General features: G+C 68.2%; 2 protein-coding genes across 5 annotated transcripts in view; both read left to right on the top strand.

Moving 5' to 3' along the window:
- The first annotated feature begins 65 nt into the window (after nucleotides 1-65).
- On the top strand, nucleotides 66-15,102 carry CYTH1 (cytohesin 1). Of its 4 annotated transcripts, none has more exons than XM_084298562.1 (13): nucleotides 66-157; nucleotides 6,923-7,005; nucleotides 7,992-8,056; nucleotides 8,724-8,790; nucleotides 8,899-9,017; nucleotides 9,379-9,459; nucleotides 9,588-9,700; nucleotides 9,776-9,924; nucleotides 10,002-10,113; nucleotides 12,866-12,942; nucleotides 13,138-13,209; nucleotides 13,513-13,667; nucleotides 13,842-15,102. In XM_084298562.1, the coding sequence occupies exons 1-13, from the start codon at nucleotides 136-138 to the stop codon at nucleotides 13,918-13,920; spliced, it is 1,194 nt and encodes a 397-aa protein (XP_084154688.1). In that variant the 5' UTR covers nucleotides 66-135; the 3' UTR covers nucleotides 13,921-15,102. The 4 variants fall into 4 exon arrangements, with proteins under 4 accessions (XP_084154688.1, XP_084154690.1, XP_084154687.1 ...); XM_084298564.1 differs by lacking the exon at nucleotides 66-157 and adding an exon at nucleotides 197-201 and having other exon boundaries at nucleotides 10,002-10,114; nucleotides 12,864-12,942; XM_084298561.1 differs by lacking the exon at nucleotides 66-157 and adding an exon at nucleotides 4,565-4,801.
- A 745-nt stretch (nucleotides 15,103-15,847) lies between these two features.
- DNAH17 (dynein axonemal heavy chain 17) overlaps nucleotides 15,848-23,866 on the top strand; it is a gene marked incomplete at its 5' end in the record, with an annotated part of 35,287 nt that continues 27,268 nt past the window's right edge. Inside the window, 21 exons of the mRNA XM_084298309.1 lie at nucleotides 15,848-16,192; nucleotides 16,816-17,009; nucleotides 17,369-17,561; nucleotides 17,633-17,732; nucleotides 17,820-17,905; nucleotides 18,064-18,189; nucleotides 18,397-18,552; nucleotides 18,623-18,709; nucleotides 18,971-19,138; nucleotides 19,373-19,489; nucleotides 20,130-20,398; nucleotides 20,511-20,706; nucleotides 20,878-21,024; nucleotides 21,333-21,441; nucleotides 21,717-21,820; nucleotides 21,903-22,043; nucleotides 22,392-22,535; nucleotides 22,733-22,915; nucleotides 22,992-23,234; nucleotides 23,331-23,500; nucleotides 23,617-23,839. Coding sequence (XP_084154435.1) covers nucleotides 15,848-16,192; nucleotides 16,816-17,009; nucleotides 17,369-17,561; nucleotides 17,633-17,732; nucleotides 17,820-17,905; nucleotides 18,064-18,189; nucleotides 18,397-18,552; nucleotides 18,623-18,709; nucleotides 18,971-19,138; nucleotides 19,373-19,489; nucleotides 20,130-20,398; nucleotides 20,511-20,706; nucleotides 20,878-21,024; nucleotides 21,333-21,441; nucleotides 21,717-21,820; nucleotides 21,903-22,043; nucleotides 22,392-22,535; nucleotides 22,733-22,915; nucleotides 22,992-23,234; nucleotides 23,331-23,500; nucleotides 23,617-23,839 — 3,501 coding nt within the window. The remainder of the gene's footprint in view (nucleotides 16,193-16,815; nucleotides 17,010-17,368; nucleotides 17,562-17,632; nucleotides 17,733-17,819; nucleotides 17,906-18,063; nucleotides 18,190-18,396; nucleotides 18,553-18,622; nucleotides 18,710-18,970; nucleotides 19,139-19,372; nucleotides 19,490-20,129; nucleotides 20,399-20,510; nucleotides 20,707-20,877; nucleotides 21,025-21,332; nucleotides 21,442-21,716; nucleotides 21,821-21,902; nucleotides 22,044-22,391; nucleotides 22,536-22,732; nucleotides 22,916-22,991; nucleotides 23,235-23,330; nucleotides 23,501-23,616; nucleotides 23,840-23,866) is intronic.

Below are 23,866 nucleotides of genomic sequence, written 5' to 3'. Positions count from 1 at the left end.
GGCGGGGCCTCACACAGCGGGGGGCGGGGTCTGGTGCGGGGTGGCCCCGCCCCCTCCGACGTCACGCGCTGCCGCCCGGCGCGGCCTCGGTGCCGCCGTCACGCGGGCGGGGCCGGAGCGGCGGCGGCGGCGGCAATGGAGGAGGAGGGCGGCTACGGTCAGAGGGGGGGCACCGGGCTGGGGGGGCACCGGGCGGCTACGGTCAGGGCGGGGGGGGCCGGGAGGGGGGGCACCGAGTAGCTACGGTCGGAGCGGGGGGGCACCGGGCGTGGGGGGGGGGCGCGGGGCGGTGTCGGCGATCTCCCGGTAGCACCGGGATCGGTGCGGGGGGGGGGCAGCGACCGGAGCCCGGCGGTGCGGGCACGGCCGCGGGGCCGGCACCGGGACACCCCAGTCCCGCTCGGTCCCGGTCCCGGTCCCGGTCCCGCTCGGTTCCGGGCCGGGCCCCGCCCGGTGCCGCCCGGGAGCTGCCGGCCGCGATAAGCTCCGGGCCCGGCCCTGCGCGGGCGTTGCCGGCCGCGGCCCTGCAGCGGGAGCGGCCCCGGGAGCGGCTCCCGGAGCTTCCCCGGGGCCTGCAGCGAGCCCCGGGACGCTCCCACCCGCGGGGCTGTGCCCGTGGCGGCGGCCCCCGGGGCACGGGGGGGGCCGGGCGGCTCCCGGCGGGTCCCCTCCCCGCGGGGGCACAGCGAGGGGCGCGGGGCCGGTGCCCCCCCGGTGTCAGGGCCGGGACCCGGCCCCGGTGGCGGCCCCGCGGGCTCCGTGCCCCCCCCCCGCGCCCTGTTGCGGCTGGGGCCCGGCCCCGGGGTAATCCCGCAGCCCCCGGGGATTACAGGCGGCGGGGATTAAGGGATTGCTGCGAGCAGCCTCTGCCCGGCTGGGGGCCGAGCTGGGGGGGCGGCTGTGCGGTGCCTCCTGGGGGGGTCCTCACCCGCTGCCGCCCTGCCCGGCCCCGTTCCCCCGCAGGTGCCCCGGCACGGGCTCAGCGGGGCCCTTCGCAGGGTGCAGCGGGGACACTGCTGGCAAAACCCGGGGTCCGTCGAGCCCCCGAGCCCAGCAGAGCCCAGCAGAGCCGTGGGTCTGGGCCAGAGGCAAGGGGACAGCGTGGGGACAGCAGCCCAGGCACAGGGACCAGAGCACAGCGCTGGGGCCGTCGGGGCTCCAAAGGTGGTAACGTGGTGGGGAAGGCGATGATTGAGGTGTTTGGGAGCAGAGCGCACCGAGCCACGGTGCTGGCACGCAGTAATCACACCCCGGGGTGCACGTAGCGCCCCGTAGAGCCGTTGTTTCAGCCCCAATGCCTGGGGCACGCAGCACAGTGCCCGCTGCCGAGCTCCCAGGGCTGCATGGGGCACCTGGGGCGATGTGTGGTGGGCAGCAGGGGGGCTCGGCACAGGCCCTGTTTTGGGGCAGGCGCAGGCTGGGGGCATTCCTAGTGCCCGGGCAGGGGGTGAGGAACGAGCTGGGTGCAGGGCTCACACAGCCTGGAAACAGCCCGGCCCTGCCCCAAATGTGCTGGGCACCCGCAGCTGCCCTGAGCGTGGGGCTTTCCCCAGCTGCTGCTCCCGTGCCCGGCTCAGCCCGAGTCCCTCCGGCTCCTCGCATCCTTTTCCTTCCTCGGGTTGTGGCAGCGGCTGCCTCGGCCCCCAGGGAAGGGGAAGCAGTGCAGGCCGCTCGCAGAAGCAGCGAACTCCTCGCTGCCCTCGTGCCCCAGCAGCAATCTTCTCCCTGCCACCCATCCGCAGCCACGCGCTGCTCCTGGGGCCTGGGGTCCCCCTGCCCGGGTGCTGTGTCCTCCCGGGGCACAGATCGGTGTCCTGCACGTCCCCTGCCACCCGTCCTGCCCTGCTCGGGTTCCTCCTGGCTCAGCACGTCCTCGTGCTCCCAGCGCCTGGCAGCCAGCAGCCGGGTGTCTGCAGGGCGCTGCCTCGTGCCCCGCCAGGGACTGGGGTTTGTTACTCACGGCCGTGCCCCCGCCGGGGCATCGCTTCTGCTCGGAGCGAAGGGAGGAGCTGGCTGTCCGGGCTGGGTCTGCTCGGGGCCCGTGGGGCCAACGGGTTGGGGTGCAGCGGGGCCGGCAGGGTGCCCCCCAGCTCTGCCAGGACGCAGAGGCCGGGAGCTCAGGGCAGGGCCCCAGATCCTGCAGCAGCAGCACCCCGGGAGCAGGGAACCGGCTCCAGCACCGGCACCGCGCTGCCCCATCCCCAGCTCTGGGTTACAGCCCAAGCACGGAGCGGGATGGCTCAGCCCCATGGGGCTGTGCCGGGAGCAGGCAGCACCCAGCACCCCGTGGCCGGGGGCCTGGCAGCACCCCGCTCCCCACGCCTCGCTGCAGCCTGTTGTGTCTCTTTATGCACCTTCCTTTTATGCAGGGGAGGTTGCTACGCAACCAGCGGCTCTGGATGCTTAAAGCTCTAATACGGAGGGATAAAACCGCTCTAAAAATACCCCGCCGTCAGCCGCCGTGGGGGCCGGGGGCTGGCAGGGGGCAGGCAGCCCAGGGCCAGGGGGCCGCTGCCACGAACTTCCCCGGCTCCGTGTCCTCCAAGTGGCTTTGAGCCGCCGGCCGCTGCCCGGGCGCCCCAGCGGGCCGCTGTGCGGGCAGGGAGCGGGGATTGGCTGCGGCTGGCGCGTGGGCTCCTGCCGCTGGAGCCTCCCGCTGCCAGAGCCGCCTTCCCCTGCTCCAGGCAGAGCGGGGACGCCTCGGGCTGCCCGGGGTCCCGGCCGCAGGGAGCTGCCGCCGCGCCGCACGGTGCCCGCCGGGCTCCCCCTGCCCCGCTCGGGGTCTGCGCGCCATGGGGACGGTCAGCGAGCTCTGCGCCTCCAGCTTCCAGGCCTTCCTGTGCCCCTCGGTGGCCGCCAAGGCAGGTAGGTGCCCCGTGCCCTCCGCTTCCCGCAGTGACCCCGTCCCCACGGCAGGGCCCGTGGCTCCGGCTCCATATGGCTCCTGCCATCGGCGGCACGGAGCGTCCCGCTCGTCTCGCCGCCCCCGCGCGCTGCCGGGCTCAGGCCCCCGCAAGCACGGCTCCGGCAGGACGGCTGGGTGCGGGGTGCTCCCCACGGTGCTGGTAGAGCCGGGGAGCCCTCGGCAGAGCCAGGGGGTGCGCACAGTGTGGTGGGGCTGAGCTCTGTCCTGCCCCAGCCCCTCACCCCTCCTGCCTCCAGCCCTGCAGGGGCGATGCCCTTGCTGCAGCCCCGCTTGAGAGCAGGGTGAGCGTGCGTGGCTGCCCTCTCCAAAGGAAACCTGCCCAGGTCAGGGCTGCCACTGCGGGCTGTCAGTGCCTGAGAGCTGCTGCTGCTGTCCCTGGGCTCCTGCTCGCGGGCTGAGAGCAGCTCCCGGCAGCCCTGCGGCAGCGCTGCCTGCGCTGAGGCCGAGCATGGTGAGAGGTGCTGGAGTGGAGGGGGAGCGAGGTGCGTGGCAGGGCGAGCAGCACACGATGCAGGGCTGCAGGACGGCACAGCCGGGTGCTGTGGCTGTGTCAGTGGCTCAGTGAGAGTGGACGTGGCCAAGCTGCTGCTCGTGGGCCACGTCGTGTGCCCTGGTGGTGCTCCAGCCCCACGGCTGGGCCCCTGAGCCTGGAACTGGTGGGGAGCGAGGCAGCGGCTGCGGGGTGCAGGAGCTGGGTGGCGGGGAGGGCAGGGCCCTGGCCAGCACTCGGCACTGGACCTGGCTGCCTGGGAGGGTCTTTTTGGAGCCCCCTGACCCCGAGCCCTTCTCCTGACGCACCTCGGCTGTCTGGGGAAGGACGGGGCTGACGCAACCCAGGATGTGCACAGAGCACGGTGAAAACAGGATGTGGTGCGCCGAGGCGGGGGCAGGAAGTTTCTTGGGGCCCCGCAGCCCCCCCCCAGCAGTGGGGTGCAGCGGGAGCCCCCCAGCACAGCCACGGCCGAGCCCGCTGGTGACACCCCGCTGCACTGGGGCCAGCCCCACGGGCAGCCCCTTCCCGCGGGGTGTCCCCGTGGTCTGTCCGAGACGTGGGGCCGCCAGCACGGCCCGACAGACGTGGCATGGGTGAGAGCTGTGCCCTCGGCCGGCAGGAGGGCTGGGTGGCTCCGCAGCTGGGGCTGAAAGGCCTCAGGAGCCTTTTTTAGGCCCTTCCTTCCCAGGCTTTCCGGGGAGATCTCCGTAGCCGGTGTTCCGGGTGCTGTTTTTCCATCTCACGCTGTGGAGCAGGATTTAGCTGAGTCAAGGTGGCTGAGGCTCACGCGGCCTCTCCAGGCAGCTGACAGCGGGACAGCGACGTGCCGGGGGCTCTGCTGCTGCGGGCGCAGCCCCGTGGGCCCCCAGGCCCTGCCTTGGCACCGTCCCACGGGCAGCAGCGCAGTCTGAGCTGGGATCTGCCCCGAGCTGGGGGTGACAGAGAGACAGCGGTGACACCCCGGGGGGACCGACACCACTCCTGGGGCTGCCTGCCCCCAGTCCTGTACTGGTCCCACTGCGCGGGGTCCCCAGCGTGACCACAGCGAGCTCGAGACGTGCCAAGGCGCACACGTCCTGGCGGCCCCCGAGGAAGGAAGGGCCGGGCTGGCTCCGGGTGCCTGTGGGCAGCAGCAACCCAAGGGGTGGCGGAGCCGTGCGTGGCCCGGGGCCGGCCATGGCAGGAGCAGGGCGGTGGCGGTGGCGGCGGTGCCGCGGTGACGCCCGGCGCGGCCCCGAGCTCATTGGCGCGGCGCGGCCCTGACTCAGCCCGGGCGGCGCGGGGCGGGCAGGTGCCCGCGCCCCTGGGAGCTGCTCCGAGCTGCGGCGCCACGGCCGGCCCCGGGCGTCCCCCCACCATGGTCCTGAGCGCACAGGGCAGCGGTGAGCACGGCCGCAGGGTGGGGAGGAGCTGGAAGGAGGCCACGGGGACCCCCGCGTGGTGGTGGTGGTGGTGGTGGTGGGACTGCGCCTGGTGCTGGGCATGGTGGGGGCGGTGGGCGCGCTGCTGCTGCTGCTGCTGCTGCTCTCGGAGCCCGGCGGGCCCCTCACCACTGGGTGCCCGTGGGCTGAGGCAGCAGAGGGTGGGGGGACGGCACACAGCACCCCCGTGTCGTGCTGGGAAGCCTCCTGCCTGCGTGTGACAGCCTGGCACCTGGGCTGGTCCCCTCGCACCCCACAGCCCCCCACAGGGCTGCCGGGGGTGAGGCTCAGGAGCCCCCCGGGACCCTGCTGGTGCTGCGGGGAGGGGGTGCCGCCCTCTTCCTTCCCCAGAGAAGCTGAAGCTGTGCCTGGGGTTTCTCTTCCTCCTGCTGCTGCTGCTGACACGGCTGGCCCAGGGTCACGAGTGCTTGTCCCCGTGCGGGGGGGGGGGGGCTGGGTCCTGCAGGGGACCCACGCAGCCCCTCGTCAGCCCGGGGGTTGGGGGGGGGGGGGGGGCAGGGAGGCAGCACAGCTCCAGCCCCAGCTCCCCCGCGCCCGCCGCGTGCCAGCACGTCCCTGCACTGCTGCAGCCTCCCTCCCACCCCCACCCACCCGCTGCGGGCTCGGGGGGGGGGGGGGGTGCTCAGTCTGGCACCGAATTTCTCTTCCCACGCGGCCGCGCAGGGCTCGGGGCTGTGCGGGTGGCTCCGAGCGAGGCCCGTCCCTGCCCGTCGCGGCACGCTGCGTCTTGTCGGTGCCGGCCGCAGCCGCGCGGCAGAGGCTGGGCCCCGGTGGGACCGGCTCCGCGCCCTGGTGGGGGCTGCGCTGGAGGCTCTGGGCGTGCGGCGGGGCAGAGCCCGCGGCGTTTTGGACGTGGGTAGCTCAGAGCCCAGCGCTGGGGACTGCCAGGGTCACGCTTCCGTGCGTCGGGGGCCGAAAATATCGGGAAGTGTTCTGGAGTCCGGAGGGGTCGTGTCGCAAGCTGAGGCTGTTGCTGACCTCGGCAGCGGGGGATTGCTGCGAAGGAGGAAGCTCGGCAGAAAACACGAGCGGAGCGAGGAAAGTGCTGAGCTCACAGATTCGCTTTGCGTGAGCGCAGCTGCCCCAGAGGCACCCGCGGGGAGGGAAGCGGCTCGGGGGTGACGCGCGGCTGCGGACAGCACCCAAGGGTGCAGGGACAGGGACGGGGCCCCAGCAGTGGACCCCCGGAGAGCGCTGGGGTGAGCCGGGGCCTGGTGGTGACACGGGGACAGAGCAAACGGGGCAGAGGGGGCCTGGAGACTGCGGCGGCACCCGGTGCCTTGATGGAACGCCACAGCTGGGGGAAGGAGGGCACGAGGCGCTCAGTGGCACACCAGGGCCCTGCCTGTGGCCTTGGCATGGGGCAAGAGCGAGCTGCTGGAGCGTGCGGGCAGGGTGGGGGGCAGGCGGGGGCTGCCAGAGGAGCAGGGTGACCTTGGGGACGGGAGCAGCTGAAGCAGGAGGTCACGCGCTGCAGAGCACCAGGAATGTCACCCGTGGGCTGCGGCGTGAGAAAGGGGACGGGAGCGCACAGCTGCGGGGGCTGCAGGGGCTGTGGGGTGTCCGGCTCCCGAGGGGGACAGCAAGGCAGCGGTGTCACCACGTGCAGGCAGCGCCTGTTGGGGGGGCTCTGCCTCCAGCCCCCCACTCAGGAGGGGGGGTTCAGCACGGAGGAGGCGGCGAGGGGCCGGCTGGGAGCCGGTTTTCTCTGGGGCTCGCCCGGTGCAGCTCCAGGTCCCTGCAGGGCTGGGACCGAGGCTGAGCAGGGGTGGGCTGCGGGGAGGAGCGGGGGCCGGGGCTCGCTGCTGGCTGAATCAGCAGGACTCGGCCGGGCCAGGCTCCCCCGCTGCAGCCGCTGCCCGGCCCGGGGAGCGTGGTGCCCGTCGCATTCCTGGCGTGCCGTCAGGGGCACTCGGCCGGGGGCGCTGCTGACGGAGCCTCCCAGCCCCGGGCGGGCACCGGTGGCTGCGCACGGGTGCGGGTCTGGAGCCCGGCACGGGGACGGTTCCCACGGTCTGTGTGCGCTGACCTGTCCCTGTCCCTGTCCCTGTCCCCTCGCAGTGCCCAGCGACCTAACCCCGGAGGAGTGCCAGGAGCTGGAGAACATCCGCCGCCGCAAGCAGGAGCTGCTGGCTGACATTCAGGTCGGTGCTCAGGGCTGCCGTGCGTGCTCCCCCATCCCCGGCTGTCCCAGGCAAGGCGGCCTCTTGTGCAGGCTCGTCCCTGTGTCCCGAGTCCCCCTACCCCACTCCTGGGCACGGGGACGAGGCAGGAGGAGAGGCTGCCTTGGCCGGGGCTGCCCAGCAGGCTGCAGTGCCCGGGATCCAAAGTGCCCGTGCCGGAGCCGTGCAGGGCTGGGATCAGGGTTGTGCCCCCGTCCACTTCCTTGCCAGCCCCGCTCCTTGCAGCCTGTGCAGGCTCCCCTGGAATTTCTGGGGCAGAAAATTGGAGCTGCTGGAAGCGCAGGGCAGGGAGGGCCGGGCACATGCGACGAGCAGCTGCTGCAGGGAGCCCGTCATCTGCCACCCCAATAGCGCTGCCTCCACGGGGCCCTGGGAGGGGACAGGAGCCGTGTGGGGGCACGGGGGGGTCCCGCAGGGCAGAGGCAGCCCCAGCCCTTCCTCGTGCTCTGCAGAGCCCCGGGCTGCTCCCTCGCCTGTGCCATTCCCCGCGGCCCGGGGCATCGATGTCTCCGTGGCACAGGCAGGGGCCGTGTTTCTGGGCCGTGTTTTGGGGCTGTGTTTCTGCCCTGGCCGGTGGCTGCGAGGTCAGTGCTCATCTGGGACACTCGTCAGTCACGTCTGTGATTAGGGCAGCAGAGGCTAATTACTGCCATATGCTGAGCACCATCTGAAGGGATTAGGGGGTAATGTCGTTAACCTCCGAATCTCTTCCTTCCTGCGTGCACGGAGACGCAGCAAGGGAATTAGCAGCAGGGCACAGCCCTCTGCCAAGTGCCCTGCGAGGGGGTTCAGCCCGGGGCAGCACGTGGGGGGCTGGGGGGGCCCAGGGCTGGCACCTGCCTCCGCCAGGCCCTGTTCTGTGGGGACCCCCTGCCTGCTGCCGGGGCGCCTGGGGTCGGGGAGGCCGGGAGGCAGCTCCTGGCTCAGCGCACGCTCTCTCCCCTCAGCGGCTGAAAGATGAGATAGCAGAAGTGACGAATGAGATCGAGAACCTCGGGTCCACGGAGGAGAGGTGAGTCCTCTGCTGGCACAGAGCTGGCAGAGCCCCTTCCCGCAGCGTGCCCAGCCCTGAGCTCACCCCCTTGGCCTGGGAGCTGCCACGCGGCGCGGCCCCGTCCCGTGGGTGCTGGTGCCGGTGGCTTTCCCAGGCACTCCTAATGCTGTAGGATTCCAGCCTGAATTGTTCCTCCGAAGGTCTGTTTGTCCAAGCCTCATCCCCCTGTCTAGCCGCACAGACGTTGTTGTTCTGGGCTGGTGCAGACGGTGCCGCTGTGGGATTAGGGGTCCCGGCGGGAGCTGGCTCGTGGCACCGTTCCCAGTCCCCCTCACACCGGCCCCACTGGGGCACGAAGGCTGCTGTCCTCAGAGCCCTACCAGGCTCGCTCCAGCCTCTCCCCGTGCAGAGGGGACCCGTTGGGATGCTCTGCATGGGGTGACCCCACAAACAGGCTGTGGCAGCTCCTCCTGGCAGACTGGGACCAGCCCCAGCCACTCGGCTGTGGGGTGGGGCAGACCCGAAGCCCTGCACTGCATCCCCCAGGGTGGGCTGTGCCCAATTTGAGGCTGGGGGCCTGGCCCGGACCACGGAGCTCGGCTCCCGTTTGAGTCCACGCAGGGCAAGGGGCTGGGCAGGGGGAGCCCGGTCTGTGCACAGCACTCAGAGCTGTGCTGTTCCGCAGGAAGAACATGCAGAGGAACAAGCAGGTGGCAATGGGCAGGAAGAAGTTCAACATGGATCCCAAGAAGGTATTGGGGTCTGGAACCGGGCTCCGGAGAGCAAGGGCAGCGCTGCAGCTCTGCCACCCCGTGCGCCGGGTGCCCCCTGCCTGAGCCGCGCCTCTCGCCCCGCTGCAGGGCATCCAGTTCCTGATCGAGAACGACTTGCTGAAGAACACGTGCGAGGACATCGCGCAGTTCCTCTACAAGGGGGAGGGCCTCAACAAGACGGCCATCGGGGACTACCTGGGCGAGAGGTGCGCGGGGCTTCGGGCAGCTCGGGGACGTGGCGGCCCCTGGGGTTCGCTGGGCAGCCCCCGGCACAGTCCCAGCGGGGTGTCACTGGCAGGACACGGAGTCTGGGCCGGCTGCAGCACCAGCAGCTTGTGCCAGCACCTCGCTGAGCACCGGGGCCGGCAGCTGGGTGGTTGGAGCCGTGGCTGCCACTGGGAAGAGGCCGGTGTGTGCAAACCAGGCTGGCCACGAGCAGGACAGAGCCGCAGGGTGCCTGCCTGGAGGCGAGCAGGGCCTGGAGCAGAGCAGGGAGACGTGGGGCCGCTGGGCAGTCACAGGACTGGCTGACCGTGCGGCCCTTGTGCTGCGGCTTTGTTTCCGCAGGGACGAGTTCAACATCCACGTCCTGCACGCCTTCGTGGAGCTGCACGAGTTCACCGACCTCAACCTCGTGCAGGCGCTGCGGTGAGCCAGGGGCTGGGCCGGGGCCGGGAGCGGGGCCCTGCGGGCGGGGGGCTCGCAGGGGCTGCAAGACGGGAGCGTGGCCGGGGGGTGCTGGGGCCCCAGGAGCAGCGCGGCACCTCGCTCCGCAGGCAGTTCCTCTGGAGCTTTCGGCTGCCCGGGGAGGCGCAGAAGATCGACCGGATGATGGAGGCCTTTGCCCAGCGCTACTGCCAGTGCAACCCCGGCGTCTTCCAGTCCACAGGTGGGCAGCTGCCTGGCCCCACTCCCCAGCCCCCCCCCCCCGCCTGGAGGCTGATTTTCTCCTCTGTCCCTGCAGACACCTGCTACGTGCTCTCCTTTGCTATCATCATGCTGAACACCAGCCTGCACAACCCCAACGTCAAGGACAAACCCACGGCGGAGCGCTTCATCGCCATGAACCGCGGCATCAACGACGGGGGGGACCTACCCGAGGAGCTGCTGCGGGTGAGGGGCTCAGGGCCAGGGTGCGCAGCGGGGCTGTCGGGGGGGAGCAGAGGTGACCCCGCGTGTCCTTGTGCCAGAATCTCTATGAGAGCATCAAGAACGAGCCCTTCAAAATCCCCGAGGACGATGGCAACGACCTCACCCACACCTTCTTCAACCCCGACCGGGAGGGCTGGCTCCTGAAGCTGGGTGAGTGCTGGCAGCCGGGTGGGTGCAGCTCGGGGACGGGGCCAGGCAGGGGCACGATGCTCCCGGCTCGCCTGCGCCTTGCCCACGGGACGGGCTCCTTGGAGCATGGCCTCGAGAGGGGCGAGAGGCTGCGGGCCGGCGGGGAGAGCTCCCACCCGCAGCTCTCCCTGGGCCGGGCAGCAGGACCAGAGCCGCAGCCGGGTGGGTTCCTGGGGGGCTCTGCCTCTCAGAGCAAGCCCTGGGGTGGAGAGCTGGTGCCAGGGCCTGGCGTGGGAGCAGGGGGCTGGTGAGGCTCCTGTCGGCACCGAGGCACAGCAGGGTCCTGCCGGAGCAGGCCCCAGGGAGCGAACGGCGAGCTGCCCCCAGGCTGCGTCCCCTCCATGCCAGCGGCCGGTCCCTGCCTCACCTTCCCACGGCATTATCACCTCCGCATCCCAGCTCCACATGCAGGCAGCGTGCATGGCATCCCCGCGGCACAGCCCAGCTCTCGCAGACCACGAGCCTGCCCCACGCCCTGGCTCCCGTGGCTTCTCATCTCAGCACCTCCTTAGGGATCTCTGCCCGGGTCGAGCAAGGAGAGGGGACCGGGGGTGCTGGCAGGAGCAGGGGCTGGAGGCGGCGTTTCCCGGGGCTCCTGCCGGGGTGGGGGCTCTGTCCTCTCACCAGGGGGTGTTTTCACCTTACCACCACCCCTCGTGATGGGAATGGGGTCTTATCCCTGCCCAGCACGGAGCCCTGCCCCGTGCCAGCCCGGGTGCCAGACGAGGCATCACCCACGCCCCAGCTACATGTTGGGGGGCCCTGGAGAGCCCCAGGACCCTGTTCCTTCTGTCCCTGAGCAGGCCCCAGCCCCTCCGAGCCCAGTAAGGGGGTGGTGAGGCTGTGGGCGGGTTGAGAGCCCCTGGGGAGGCCGTGGGGCAGGGGCTGGGTCCCCCCATCCCACACAGCCACAGAGAACCAGGGAACTCAGTGGCCCGGCCCCTTGGGGCTTCCCTGCTGCAGCCCTGCCCCGCTGCCATGCGTGGCCCTGCGCGGGGTGAGGGGGGTTCTTCGGGGTTTCCTCTTTTTATTTTTTTTTCCTTTTTTTTTTAATTTTCTTTTCTCCCTCATTTGTATGTTTCCATGATTTTGGCTCTTCCTTTCCTTGCCCCCAACTCCAGGAGGTACGTACCCCTATCCCCTGCTCTGCTCATGCCTCTGGGGCTTCGTTTCCTTTTCGTTTTTAGTTGCTGGCGATTAGTCTCATTGCTGCTGCTGCTAACCACCGCGCTGCCCGGGGGACCCTGCCTGCCGAGGGGACAGCCCCGTGCCCGCCACCACCACCGTGGCAGGGTGCCGGGCTGCCGGTCCCCGCCGATGCCGAACGCTCCCCGAGGCCTGCCGGGCCCTTCCCCTGCCCCGGTCCCGCAGGGCAAACGCCAGAGCCCGGGGACAGACGGGGCCACGGCCGCTCCTCGCCCGGGTGCTGCCCGGGCCACCCGCCCCCGGCGATTCCCTGTGCCTGTGGGTGTCTTGGCCCCGCCGCAGTGGGTCTGCATCTCTGGCACCGCAAGGGATGGGGCCGGGTTTGGGGTGTTTGGGGGGTGCCCAGGAAGGGCCCAGCCTGGGACACGGAGCACCTGGAGCTGGCTGGGTGCAGGGAGCAGGTAGGAGCCCGCGCGCGGTGCCCCGTGCCGTGCCGAGGCTTGCGGCTGTCCCAGAGCTGGGCACGGCCCCGGCTCGGCCGCCTGCAGCCCCGAGGTGCTGGGAGTGCTGAGTCCCGGGGCTGCGCTGCCTCTCGGTGCCATACGGTTCCTCCTCCAGAGCTGCTGCGATGCGGCTCTTCCACCCACAGCCCTGCTGAGGATGCAGCCTGGAGGAGGGCCTGGGGGAGCTGGAGCTCCTTAGGAGGGCTGGGGGCTGGGGGGCATCGAGCCCAGGGGTTTGAGGGGTGAGCTTGGCTGGAGGAGGGCAGGGAGCCTTGTCCTTCTAGGAAACCCTGGTCTCAGCCTGGCTGTAGGGCAGGGACTGGGGTGAACCTTCCCATAGCAAGGGGCTCTGGCTCTGGCCAGGTGAAGGGCTGGGAGGTAAGGTGGCACGGAGGGGCAGCGAGGCAGGGCTCTCCTGCAGACACGGACGGGGTGGGGGAGACGAGCCCATTGTGCACACCCTGCTGCTTTGCGCCTGTGCCCACCCTGAGCAGCATGGCCTGGGTGCCCAGCCCGCGGCGCTGAGCAGAGCAGCCGGTGCCGCTGTGCCGGCCGGAGCGTGGCGGAGGGGAGCCGGGCTCAGCTGGGAGCGGTCCCCGAGCGCAGGGGAGCAGCTCCTCCCTTGGCAGCGCTGGCTGTAGAGCTCCCCACAGCCCAGCCTCCGCGAGCTGCACGCCGGGCTCCTGCTTTGCCCAGCGTCGGGCTGGGATGGCAGCAGGAGCACGGCCGGTGCAGGCGGGAGCCCCGCGCACCCCCGGAGCCCCCCGCTGCAGCCGGCACCCGGCGTGGCTCGGTGCCGTCGGTGCGACCGGGCACCGTGCTCCCCGCCCGGCTCTGCCCTCCCGCCACCCTCCGTCTCCATCCCCATCCGCCTGCTTTCCGCTCTTGCTCGTGCGCTGCCCGGCGTGGTGTGTGCTGCCTGCTGCTGCTGCGCCCCGGCGCCGCGGGGCTGCCTGGCTCTGCTTGCGCCCCGGCGCCCGCTGCTTGCCTGTGTGTGTCCGCGCGGGCCCGGCCTCGCCGTGCCGCAGCCCGGTGGCGCCCAACACGGCTCTCTCTGCTCCCAGGAGGCAGGGTGAAGACGTGGAAGCGGCGCTGGTTCATCCTGACCGACAACTGCCTTTACTACTTCGAGTACACCACGGTCAGTGGCCTTCGTGCGGGGTGCTGAGCTGGGGCAGGGAGGGTGCTGCTCCTGCTGCGCCAGGGGGCCGGGGGGCAGGCAGCACTCGGTGCCTGTGCACGGGGGTGTTGGCAGCTCCCAGCCCTTCCTCCTGGGGCACACGGAGGGGTTGGAGGTGTCCGGCCTGCGACTGAAGCCTCTGCTTGGCCCCCCCAGGATAAAGAGCCCCGTGGCATCATCCCCCTGGAGAACCTGAGCATCCGCGAGGTGGAGGACTCCAAGAAGCCTGTGAGTGCCCGGCGGGGTCCCCTGGGGCTGGAAGGAGCATCCTGGTGCTTTGGGGGGACAGGAGCAGGCAGGGAGAGGCAGGAGGGCCCCACGGGGTTGCTCTGCCCATCCCCATGACGGGCAGCATCTGGGGCTGGTGGCAGGGGATGCCTGGGGGCGGTCAGGGTGTCCCTGTCCTGCTGCAGGGGGGTGCCGGGGAGCACCCACAGCCCCACTGCTCTGCCTTGTCCCTCCTGCCTCGGGGTGCCCGGGGGAGTCCCCGCTGCCCTGGGGGCTGTCCCTGAGGGGTCTCTTCCACCCCAGAACTGCTTCGAGCTCTACATCCCCGACAACAAGGACCAGGTGATCAAGGCCTGCAAGACGGAGGCAGACGGGCGGGTGGTGGAGGGGAACCACACCGTGTACCGCATCTCAGCCCCCACGCCCGAGGAGAAGGAGGAGTGGATCAAGTGCATCAAGTGAGTGCTCCGGGGGGGAACCGTCCCCTGTGTTTGGGGTGGGGGCAGCACATCCTGGGAAACCCCGCAAGGCAGGGGGGCAGCGGGCTCCCCCAGGGGCACAAAGGGGCCTTCCTGAGACCCTTCGGGGCAGGACGGCTGCGTGGCTGACCCCAGCCCCGTTCCCTCTGCCAGGGCAGCGATCAGCCGGGACCCTTTCTATGAGATGCTGGCCGCCAGGAAGAAGAAGGTGTCCTCCACCAAGAGACACTAGCAGCCCCCGCTGGCCCTGCGGGACTGGCGCGCCCCCGTCAGCGCGAGCATCTCCCCTTCCCGGAGGGCTGCAGCCCAGCCCGCGGTGCCAGGACCCAGCTTCAGCTTCGCAGTTTCTTTACCATGGGGGGAGGGAAGGGGCAAGGGCGTTCCGGTGGCTCTGGCCCCAGTGCCACCGTCTCACCTCCAGACAGTGCTGGGCTCGAGGTGGGACACCCCTGTGTGCGGGGAGTGCCCGGTGCTTGCCCCCCGGTCGGCCGCGGGGTGGTAATGCTGCCTGTGGGCACCGGGCTGGGCAGCAGGGCCGTCGGGCAGCCCTCCTGCTCCGGGTTCCCCCGGGTGGCAACTTCCAGCCCTGGGCACTGGCGAGGGGGCAACTGAACAGGAGGGAGGGGAGCCTGGCTCCGGGGAGGGCCCTGGGGGGACCCAGTGCTGGGGACGTGCTTTTGGGTCCCCCCAGCACTCGTGTCTCCTGAAGCACTTGGGGTGCCCCACCGTGCGGGTGAGCAGCTGGCGGTTTTGGGGTGCTGCAGGCACTGGGGGGCCGGGTGGCAGCCCCAGGGTGGTGGGCACAGCCCCGCGGAGGCAGGACTCGTGGCCCTCGTTGTAGCGGGCCTGGGTCTGTGCTGAGCTCCCCCACGCTGCTGCCTTGGAGCCCCCCAGCCGTGCCCTGTGGGCGCAGGGAGGTTGTCGCCGTCAGGGTGCCGCGGTGCCACGGACCTGGCCCTGCCCTGCCTTAGGGTGCCGGGGCTGGGCTGAGCGCCGTGCCTCCAGCCCCTCCTCGCAGCCACGAGCCCCGTGCCAGGGGTGGCTCCTGAGCAGGGGGGCGACGTGCTCGGGGGCTGCACCGAGCATGGGGCTGCGCCCATCGGGGCTGCACCCATCGGGGCTGTGCCCACTGGGGCTGTGCCCCCGCCTCTGCCCCACAAGCGCCGTGTCCTGTCCTGCTCCCCCCGCACAGGGTCTGGAGGGAGACGCCCGGATCAGTATTAGTCTATTTATCAGAGGTGTAAATATTCCTGTATAGTTTTCTCCTTTTAGATTATTTTGTATGTTGGGGTCGTTCCGTGCAGAGGCCTCTCCGGAGGGGGTGGGGTGTGGCAGCATTTTTTATTCTTTTTTTTTTTTTTTTTTTTTTTTTTTTTTGCCACGGCCTTGTAAACTAGTGCTGAGGATCTGCAGCAAATAAACACCGAACTGCGCTCATCTCGGCTCCTGTGCTCTGTGTGCGGGTCTGGTCCGGGCCCCGCTGCCCCCAGCCCTCGCCCCCCACCTTTGCCACCAGGCTCGCGCTTCTCCCAACCCCAAAGTTTTGGTGCCCAGCCCCGTGGCGATGTCGTGTGGCTGCTGGGGGTGCTGGCAGCCCCGGCTGGGCAAGGGGGGCTTGGTAGGGGGCAGGGGTGGGGTCTGGGGGCTGTGGGAGGGCGGGGGGTGCTTGGAGGAGGCGCTGCAGGCAGCACGGTGCTGGTCTGAGCCCCCAACTGATCCCATCCGAGGCCTTGGCCGCTCCTTTGATGGGGAGCTGGGGGGAGCCCCGGGGTTCCGAGGCCGTTGGGCTGCAGCCGGTGTCGGTTGGGGCCGGTGCTGGGACCAGTTGGGGCCAGTGCTGGGACCAGTTGGGCTGCGGAAGGTGGTCGGAGGCTGCTGAGGGGCTGGGGGTGCGACGGGGGGGGGGAGCAATAGGGCTGGGCAGGGATGGGGCAGGCTGGGGGGGCTGCGGAGCCAGGGGGCGGTGGGGCCGGGCAGGGATGGGGAAGGCTGGGGGGCAACGGAGCTGGGGCTGGCAGCCCCCTGCAGGGCTGCAGCGTGCAGCAAGAGGAGGCTGAGGGCAGGCAGGGGAGGGGGGCTCGGTGCAGCCCCCGCTAAGCCGGGCTCTGACCCCCCCCAGCAGGCGCTGGGGCTCTGTGGCTGAGCCCGGTGCCCGCGGGATGTCGGCGGCTCCAGATGAGCGGCACGGCTTCCTGGAGAGCTTCGCCACGCTGCTGCTGCGGCTGCGGCCGGACAAGTGGAACAAGTTTGAGGGCAGCGAGGATGCCAGGGCCGTGCTGGACGAGTTCTTCAGGCAGCCGGACACGCTGGAGCTGCTGCTGTCGCTCAACCCCGCCGGGCAGCTCCAGCCCTCCACCGGCTTCCTGCCCACCCTCAAGGGCAAGGGCATCTACTTCGTGAAGAGGAAGAAGGAGAACATCACCCGGGAGAACTGCCAGGCTGCGCTGCTGGTGGGAGACATCAGCCCCTGGCCGGTGGAGCAGCTCATCGTCGTGGTGGAGGAGGTGGGTCGTCCCCACGGGCCACGGCTGCCCGGGCTCCCGTGCCGTGGGGCTGCTGTAGCCAGCACTCGAGGGGGGGCTCGAAAAGCAGCCGAAGGAAATTTGCTGACAGATTTTCCCCAGTGCTCACCCTGACCTTGCCACCCATGGGGCCGCCCGAGCCTCGCCGGTGCCGGTCACAGGGCTGGTGTTCTCCCAGCACAGCCGGATCCCTTCCCCTGTGCGGTTGTAGAAACGCCATAAATCCCCCTGCAGCACACCCCATCACCGGGGAATGTCAGAGCGGATTCCTCTCAGACGTGCTGTGAATAGTCCTGCTTAGAGGACTGCCCATTGGGGGCACTGGGAGCCACAGGCCTCCCCTTCCCAAATGTTGGTGCCTTTTGGCTGTGCACCAGCCCGTTCCCCCCACGTGCACTCACTGCAGCTCACCAAGAGCTCCCAAACCACGAGAAGCCCCACGCAGGGTGAGCAGAGCCTGGAAGCCCCGGTCCCAGAGCCAGGCTCGTGAGGAACGCAGCTGCTGCTGCTGCCAAGGCTGCTGGGGCTGGCGGCTCGAAGGGACGCGACACAAGCGGCTGCTGGCACGCAGAGCTGGCGTGCCCAGCCCTGGTCCTGTCCTCCAGGTCTTGTCCTCTCTGCTCCTGAGCAAGGAGAATGTGTTGGGCTGGCCCAGGGTGGTGGTGGAGGACGTAGTGCGACAAGCCCGCAGGCTGAAGAATGAGATGTTCGTGATGGGTGGCAAGATCCAGGGGAAGCCGCTGCTGCCGCTGCCGGAGCACCTGGACAGCCGGGACGGCTCCAGCACCGTCCTGGACTGGTGGGTGCCGCCAGCACCAGTCCCCCTGGGAGCTGCTGCGGGAGCTGGGACGCTGGCTCCTTCCCTGCACAGCCTGTGGCCATGTGTTGGCTCTGCTCCCGCGTCCCAGCACCAGCCTTGGGCTGCCTGTGCTGAGCTGCACCAAAGGCTGACCTCGGTTCAGGTTAACGGGGGAAATCTGGGGGTTTTACCCCAGGTCCCCGAGTGCAGCAGCTCCTCAGCAGCACAGCAGCTCTGAGCGGCCCGTGCCGGGTGGAGGTGGCTGTGGAGGGGCGCGTGGGGCTCCCCGGGGGGGTCGGGGCTCCCTGGATGGATCGGGGCGGGTCGTGGGACTGCTCCCTAACCCGGCTGCCTTCCAGCCTGGCGGGGCCGGTGGACGGGTCTGTGCTGCACTCCATCGAGACCATCGTCATCGACTGGTCCCACCAGATCAGGGACATCCTGAGCAAGGACTCGGCGCAGCTGCTGCTGGAGGGGCTGCACCCCTTGCCCAGGACAGAGTTTGACTTCTGGCGCACCAGGACGAGCAACCTGCAGTGCATCAACGAGCAGGTAACGCCTCGCCCGGGGGTGGCCGGCACCGCGCCCCCGCAGCCGAGCCCACCGCGGTGCCTCTCCCGCAGCTCCTCTCGCCTCGGGTGAGCGCCCTGGCCGAGATCCTGGAGAAGGCCGACAGCTGCTACTGGCCGGCGCTGCAGGCCATGTTCCGGGACGTCAGTGCAGGTAGGGCTCCGGGCGGCTGCGGGCTCCTGCCCCTTGCCTCGCCAGCGAGGTTTCCCGGCCGCTCACGCTGTTTCTCACCTGTGCCAGGCTTGCAGGAAGCCAACAACATCAGCCTCTACCTGCAGCCACTGCAGACCCTGCTGGAAGAGATGGAGCAAGCGGAGTACGCCCAGGTGGGTTACACCTGGTGGGATTACCGGGCCCTCCCTGCCCTCGCACTGCGGGCAGAGCCCCGGAGGCTGTGCGCGGGTGCGGGCAGGGACGCAGCCTGGTTCTGCCAGCCCATTGTCAGCTCAAAGCCTGCATGCTAATGGGGACCCTGCTCCGGCAGCTTCAGTCCTACATCGACAGGGTTCTGTACACCGTCTGCCTCACCTGGGTGCACTCGGAGCACTACAACACTCCCTCCCGGGTCATCGTCATTCTGCAGGAGATCTGCAACCTCCTCATTGAGATGGTACTGCCGGGGCTGCGCGGTGCCGAGCCACCCCTGAGCCAGGGGAGGTGGCGTGGGTCATGGGGGGAACCCGGCCAGGGCAGCGGGAGGCCCCCATAACACCCCCACCGGGCTGGGGGGCTTGGGGCAGGCGGGGGCTGCGGGGAGCTGGGGAGGCCAAGGGGCACGAGGGGCCCCCCTGCCCACAGCAGCTTTTGTCTTTTCTAGACCCGAAACTTCCTGAGCCCTGAGGAAGTGATGAAGGGGCTGCAAGGAGAGCTTGAAGAGACCTTGGGAGGGATCAAACTGAGCATTTCCACCATCGAGAAGCTCTTCCAGTCCTACAGCAGCTGCTGCTCTGACCTGCTGCCCACCCTGTTCACGGTAGGTGCTGGGCTGGGTGTGGGTCTCCCTGCACCAGCTCCGCTGTGCCGACGGCCCCGTCCGCCCCCAGGACAAGGAGCCCCGGCTCTGGGAGTTCCCCCCCTCCCTCGTCTTCAGGAGAATGGACGCCTTCCTGCACAGGCTGAAGACCATCGAGGTGACAGCACAGCACAGGGCATGGGGCTGGGGGCACCAGGGCAGACGGGGGGCAAACACCGCCCTGACTGCCAGAGGCACCCAGCAGCACGGGGGTGCCCACGGCTGGGCTGGTCCCGGGGAGGATGCTTTTGGGAACATTGGCTCACGTGGCACAGCCCGGCCCCGGTGCCGCAGCTTGGGCACCGGCAGTGCCAGGGAGTGGGGAGCCAGGGCTGGGTACCCAGCCAAGCCAGATGTGGAGGCTGTTGCTGCTCACCAGGAGCTGTACGAGATATCCATCGAGTTCCTGAAGCTGGAGAAAGCAGAGATGGGTGGAGCGAGAGGGAACATCCTTGGGAGCCAAGTGTTTCAGATCTACGAAGAGGTCTCTGAACTCGTGAAGGGATTTGCCGACTGCAAGTATGATCCCTTAGATCCTGCAGAAGAGGTGAGTGAATGCTGGTACGGAAAGTATGGGTTTGCTAAATGAAAAAAAAAAAATCTCTTGATGGAACATTCTGGAAGACCTGTATGTAAAATTGTCACCACGGCAACTCACGTGCTTGCTTTGGGGACAGTCGTGGGTTCTCTTGGCCGATCAGGTTAAGCAAATCCTCCTGTAGGGGCTGGGGAATGAGGGCTGGAGGCTGCGCCCCCCTGAGCGCTGTGCTCTTTCTGACAGCAACTGGACAGGGATTTTGCAGAGTTCCAGAGCAAGATCCAGGACTTGGACAGGCGGCTGGCCACCATCCTCTGCCAGGGGTTTGATGACTGCAACAGCCTGGCCTCAGCAGTGAAGGTACCTGCGCCGCGCGGCCAGCTCGGTGGGAGGGACCCGCCACCAGGCCGGGGGGGTGGCTCTGTATGAATGAGCTGGAAGAGGTGAACGGGGCAGAGATTAAACCCACGAGCAATGGGCAAAAGCTGTGGGAGAGGCTGAGTGCCCCAGCACGAGCTCCTGCCCTGAGCAGCGTTTCAGGGACGGTGTCAGGCTCAAACAAGGGAACAAAGCTGGGGTCTGGGGAGAGGCAGCCTGGGGGGGTGGGTGCTGGCGTGGGCTGAAAGCTGGCCCGTGAAATAGTTCTCTGTCAGGAGCAAAAACAATTGACATAAAACCCAAATGGTTTTAATTCATAAAGGTTACGGGTTCGATTGTTAAATTCCAAACAATTTATTCAATGGAAACGCTGTGGGTGATGTTGTCTTCCATGTAAAAAGAAAAATCCACATTTTGGAGCTTCTCAGTGATGCTGTATTCACCTCCACACTGGAAGATCCCCTGCACAAAATGGCTTCTAGGAGAAAACGAGAAATTCACCAGTTCCCTGAAACTGGCAAATTTCCCTGGAATTCCCCCTGAAGTTTAAATCCTTCCACCTCATCGCCTGCACCAGCGGCACGGGCAGGCCCAGAAGCGAGCACATCTCTTCCCTTTCCAGCTGGTGCACATGTTCTCCTCCCTGCTGGACCGGCCCCTGATAAAGGCCGAGGTTTCCCCCTACTATTCATCCCTGCTGGCCGCGTTCAGCGCCGAGCTGGACGCCGTGAAGGTGCTGTACGACACCCAGACCGCCCTGGCACGGGCCGGCGGCGGCGCCCTCCCCGCGCACACCAACATGCCGCCGGTGGCCGGGCAGCTGCAGTGGTCCCTGGAGCTGCAGCAGAGGCTGGAGGGGCCGCACCGGGAGCTCTTCGCCATCGACCACCCGTGCGTGAGGCTCACACCGCTCCACGGGCTCTGTGCGGGGCCGGGCAGGGCGCAGCCCGGTGCCCCTCCTGCAGCCTGCTGCGGCAGCCGGCGTTTTGCGGTGCCCCCACAGCGCCTTGAGCAGTGCCGAAGCCGAGCTGGTGTCCAGGAAGTTCGAGGAAATGATCGCGCTGCTGCAGGGCTACCGGGAGGAGACCTACGGGCAGTGGATGAGCGGCGTGGACGAGGGCTGCCGCTTCAACCTGGAGCAGCCCCTGATCCTCAGGGACCCCTCCAGCTCCCTCATCAGCGTGAACTTCAGCAGGAAGGTGGGTGCTGGCGCACAGCCCCTGCCCGCGGAGCCCTCGCAGTCCTCCGCTGCGTGCCGTGGTAACACCAGCATCAGCTCGCCCGAATGCACACCCGACTTTCTCACGGGGCTGTTGGGAAACATTTTGGGTTTTCCTAACGAGCGCTGTCTGCACCGTGGTGTCTTGCAGCTCGCCGCCATCCTGCGGGAGGTGAAGTACCTGAACTTCCAGAAGCAGAAGGATATTCCAGGCAGTGCCGAGAGCCTCTTCGCTCAGAATAAGACTTTCCAAAAGTTTGTGGATAATCTGGATCTCATCACTGGCTGGTACAATAAGGCAAGTTGCAACACGGGAGGCAACCTGCTGCGGTTTTGCTGCTGTCCCATGCCCTGAGCCTCGCTGAGAGCCTGGCAGAGCCTCACAGCAAAGGGGGCTCCGATGAGATAGGTCCCAAGGGCCCAGGGTGGTTGGGGAACCCCAGCACGGCACCGGCATGTCAGGGTGGCTGACCCCAGGCACCGGCTCCTGCCAGCCCTGTGTTGGTGGCCAGGGACCCCCAGCCTGACCCGAGGAGCGCGTCCCAAAGGGCAGAGCGGGTTCCCTCCTGCCCGCAGCTCCCTCCTGCAGCTGCCTCTGCTCCCCAGGTGAAGCTGACAGTGCTGCCGGTGGAGATCCCACTGGTGACAGAGGAGCTGGAGGACATCGACAGGCGTCTGAGCACTGCGGAGCAAACCCTGTTTTGGCACCACGAAGGTACAAAGCCCCCCAGGGCAGGACCCTGCCTGCACATCTGGGGGTTCCTGCAGACGGGAGCCATGCGCCCCAGGGTACAGCACTGTCCTGCCTCGCACCGGGTCCCAGCAGGGCCTTTCACCACCTTTGCACCTGAAACGCAGGTTCCCAGCCCCCGGGCAAGGGCAGGTGGGGGGCAGGCAGCGTGTCCCCGCTGTGGTAAAGTGCCCCCATAGGCTCGCTGACCAGGCGGTGCCAGCATCATCCCCACACCGCCAGCTGCGCTTTCCTCCCAGGTGTCATGGAATACATTCAGGAGATGAGAGATATCTTGTATGCCTTAGACAGCCGAATCCAGAGAACAAAGTTAAACGTGGAAAACGTCAGGCAGCTGATGGAGGTAGCAGGATTTTGCTGGTTGCTTTACAAACGCCTTTCCTGGTGAGCTTCTGAGAAGTCACACCGTCTTCCTTCCCTTGCAGGAGTGCTCAGCCACCCCCATGTTTGAAAGGAAAGACAACAAGGAGACGGCGCTCCTGGACCTGGACGGGAGGGCAAACAACGTGAGCAAGCGCTACGCTGCCATTCGGGCAGCAGGCGACAGGATCGAGGCCGTGGTGAAGGTGAGGCACATCCCGCGTGGAGCGCTGCGCACCCTGACGCCGGCGTCTTCCCACGTTTTGTAACTGAGAGTTGGGCGCAAATTTGGGTTCAACCCTCTGGTCTCTGCTGAGTCAAAACTCCTGGAGAGACCGTGAAATACTACACGCAGAAATTCGCTGCCTCCTCACGGGAAGGGCTTTGGCCACAGCTTCTGGTGTTGTATAGCGGAGAGAAGGATCTGAAGAGTAGCCTCACGAGACAAAGCTGTCATCGGTCCCAAGAGAGGGCTCACTTCCAGGGTGTTGGGAACTGGTACATTTGCTGGGAATTTATCAGCAAACATTAGGTTGGTTTTCCTTGGCTTGCAGGAGAATGCAGACCTGTTTAAGGCCGATACATCATCGCAGATATGGCAGAACTACGTAGAATATATACACAAAATAGTGTTGGATGGATTCAACAGACTTACTCACAGATCCCTAGAGCTGCTGCTCACCAACATGGTCCCTGATGTACGTCCAGGTTTGCCCTGCTGCTCCACGCCCGTGCTCTGCATGTGCTCGGGATGCACCCCTGCGTGCCTTTCCTTTCTGGGGTGTTCTGTTCGGTGGTAAACGCGCCCACCTCAGGGCTCCCTGGGGGGAATCCTGGGGCCAGGGGTGGAATGGGAACGGGGACAGAGGCCACGCAGGGTGCTGACCTCTTTCAGGACAACGTGGCCCCGTTGTTCGAGGTGCACATGGATCTGTGTGACAGCAGAGTGGGGTACCGTCCGTCCCTGGAGATATTAGATGACAACAGCTTCTTGGAGCTGGTGGAAAACCTTCTCAACGACATCTACGGAGCCGCAGAGTGCATGCCCCTCCTGCTGGAGGGGAAACTGAGCTACAAGGTGGGTGCCTGGCAGGTGAGCGAGGATGCTGCGGTGTCCCCCGGCCGGTCCCCAGGAGCTCTGCCCGTCCCTGCAGACCGAGCTGGAGGAGCATGGGGAGCTCAGCAGGATGCGGGAGGAGGTGGTGTCGCTGGTGGTCAACGCCATGAAGGAAGGCGAGGAGTACAGTGCCAGCTTTGAGGAGCACGCCCAGCTGTGGCTGGAGGACCCCGAGGAGTTCCTGCAGCGCTTCCTCACCTCTCGCCGTGCCCCCAGCCCTGGGGAGCCAGAGGAGCCCCCTCCCCGCGGGCCCCCGCCCCTGCAGCTCTTCAAGCAGGAGGTACCGGGGGGTTCTCCAGGGGGCTCGCAGTGCCAATGGAGGTTCTGGGTGCCCGGGGACCATCAGCCGTGGGCTGCAACCATCTCTCATCCCCAGATTGACTCATATGAGGCGCTGTGCGAGGAGGTGTCGGGGTTCGCCAACACCTGCGTGTTCGGGGGGTGGCTGCAGAGCGACTGCCGCCCCTTCAAGCAGGCGCTGCTGAGCGCCATCAGGAGACGTGAGCGGGTGCTCAAGCAGTACCTCACCAACCTCGTCACAACCAGGTAGGGCACGGGGTGCTCCTGAGCACCCAGGGGCAGGGCTGGCCCCGCAGGGATGGAGTTAGCAGGGATGCGTGCTGCAGAGCGAGCCCCGCTGAGCTCCCCTGCCTTCTGCACAGCCTGCAGGAGCTCGAAGGCTTCATCAAAGAAGCCACTGCTGGCTTGACTAAGCCTGTGGAAGAGGGAGACTACGATGGGCTGGTGGAGGTGATGGGGCACTTGATGAGGGTAAAGGACAGGCAGGCCACCACCGACGGCATGTTCGAGCCCCTGAAGGAGACGATTGCGCTGCTCAGCACCTATGGAGAGGAGATGCCCGAGGAGATCCACCTGCAGCTCCAGGTGAGTTGTGCGAGGTGTCAGGGCTGG

This window comes from Netta rufina (assembly GCF_964035555.1).
Source record: "Netta rufina genome assembly, chromosome: 19".
Lineage (NCBI taxonomy): Eukaryota > Metazoa > Chordata > Aves > Anseriformes > Anatidae > Netta > Netta rufina.
The sequence above is the reverse complement of the archived record's forward strand: the minus strand, read 5'-3'. Positions and strand labels throughout refer to the sequence as shown.